The 1,264-nt window shown below is 32.9% G+C and overlaps 1 protein-coding gene across 1 annotated transcript in view; it reads right to left on the bottom strand.

The window, feature by feature from the left end:
* LOC119592691 (TOM1-like protein 2) overlaps positions 1 to 1,264 on the bottom strand; it is an 18,868-nt gene that overhangs the window by 6,917 nt on the left and 10,687 nt on the right. Inside the window, 2 exon segments of the mRNA XM_037941607.1 lie at positions 210 to 291; positions 687 to 783. Of these exon segments, the coding sequence (XP_037797535.1) occupies positions 210 to 291; positions 687 to 783 (179 nt within the window).

The raw sequence follows: 1,264 nt of genomic DNA, 5'->3' as shown, positions 1-1,264 counted from the left end.
GCACTACATGAAAACTACAACATAGTGCTAACTGAACCTCACGTGCCAACACATATTTTCTTGTCAATGAAATAAAATGTTGAGCAACATAATGTGTTATCATGTGTTTCCTGGCAATGAGATATCTTCATAGTACTATGAGCATCATGACACAATGGCACACTGTAGCAATGATGAGGCATGCTTGTTTCTGTAAAACTGGCACTTACCGGATTGTGTCTAAGCTGTGCTGTGCGAGCAAGTGAGGCACCGCTTACATCCACATCAGCATTATCCTGGTAACTGCTGCCACTGTGTGAATTACAATCAAGTTACCAATATGGATTTAACAATGCTGAGTATCGATTTTGTGATCTTTCTCATATTCAGAAATTTGCTCTTCTTCATCTCATCATTCTGACAATTATTCTAATGATTTAAAATCATACAATATTTTGCTACGTCATTACAATCTGAAGAATGTTAGGGCTCATTCTGTACAGAAAACTATTAACTGCTTGAATCTAAGGTTTTAATCAAAAATAATAAATAACAAAAACTAGACTTTGTTACAAATATTTTATTTTATTACCATCAAAATAAGAATTTGGGTAATCAATTAAAACTCTCAAACAGTGTATACTTGAATTATAATAGCTTCCATTACTATTACAACCTACAGAAAAGATAAGAAGAGGAACAGTTACCTGACTTTTGCATTTTCATAAGTCGCAGTTCGTGACTGTGCAAACATATCAAAGTCTGCATCTTCATTTTTCTTCACTTTAGGAGAGCTTCCAACAGCTGAAAAGAAAGGAGAGCACTAATATTTCATATCCTACAAATCTGAATAAAAATAAATAAAAAGATACACAAAAATCCCAATAATACTTCATCTTTTACCTCTTTGAAGACAGTCTAGTAGAAAAAGATAAAATACAAAAATGAGAAATAGAATTCTTCCTTGACCAACAGGTTTTCCAGCATAAGGCAGAAGTTTGTCCTCACTCGCTCTTAAGGCACTGTCTGGATCAGGCAATAACAAGGATAAGGCTATCATGATGATGCTACTCAGGCATCAACAAGATAAAGAGTAAGAACAGCAAAGCCTATATTTATATCTTCCTATCAGAAATACACTTTATCAATAAAAGTCTTTCTACCAACTGCTATCTTTGTAATATTAAAAATTCAATTTATGTCATGTAGCAAAACATAAAATATGCTACAAACAAGAATATTCATCTCAGGATCTTGTTTTACCCAAGATATTTAAAAATATAAG

Source organism: Penaeus monodon, chromosome 30 (genome assembly GCF_015228065.2).
Source record: "Penaeus monodon isolate SGIC_2016 chromosome 30, NSTDA_Pmon_1, whole genome shotgun sequence".
Classification (NCBI taxonomy): domain Eukaryota; kingdom Metazoa; phylum Arthropoda; class Malacostraca; order Decapoda; family Penaeidae; genus Penaeus; species Penaeus monodon.
The sequence above is the reverse complement of the archived record's forward strand: the minus strand, read 5'-3'. Positions and strand labels throughout refer to the sequence as shown.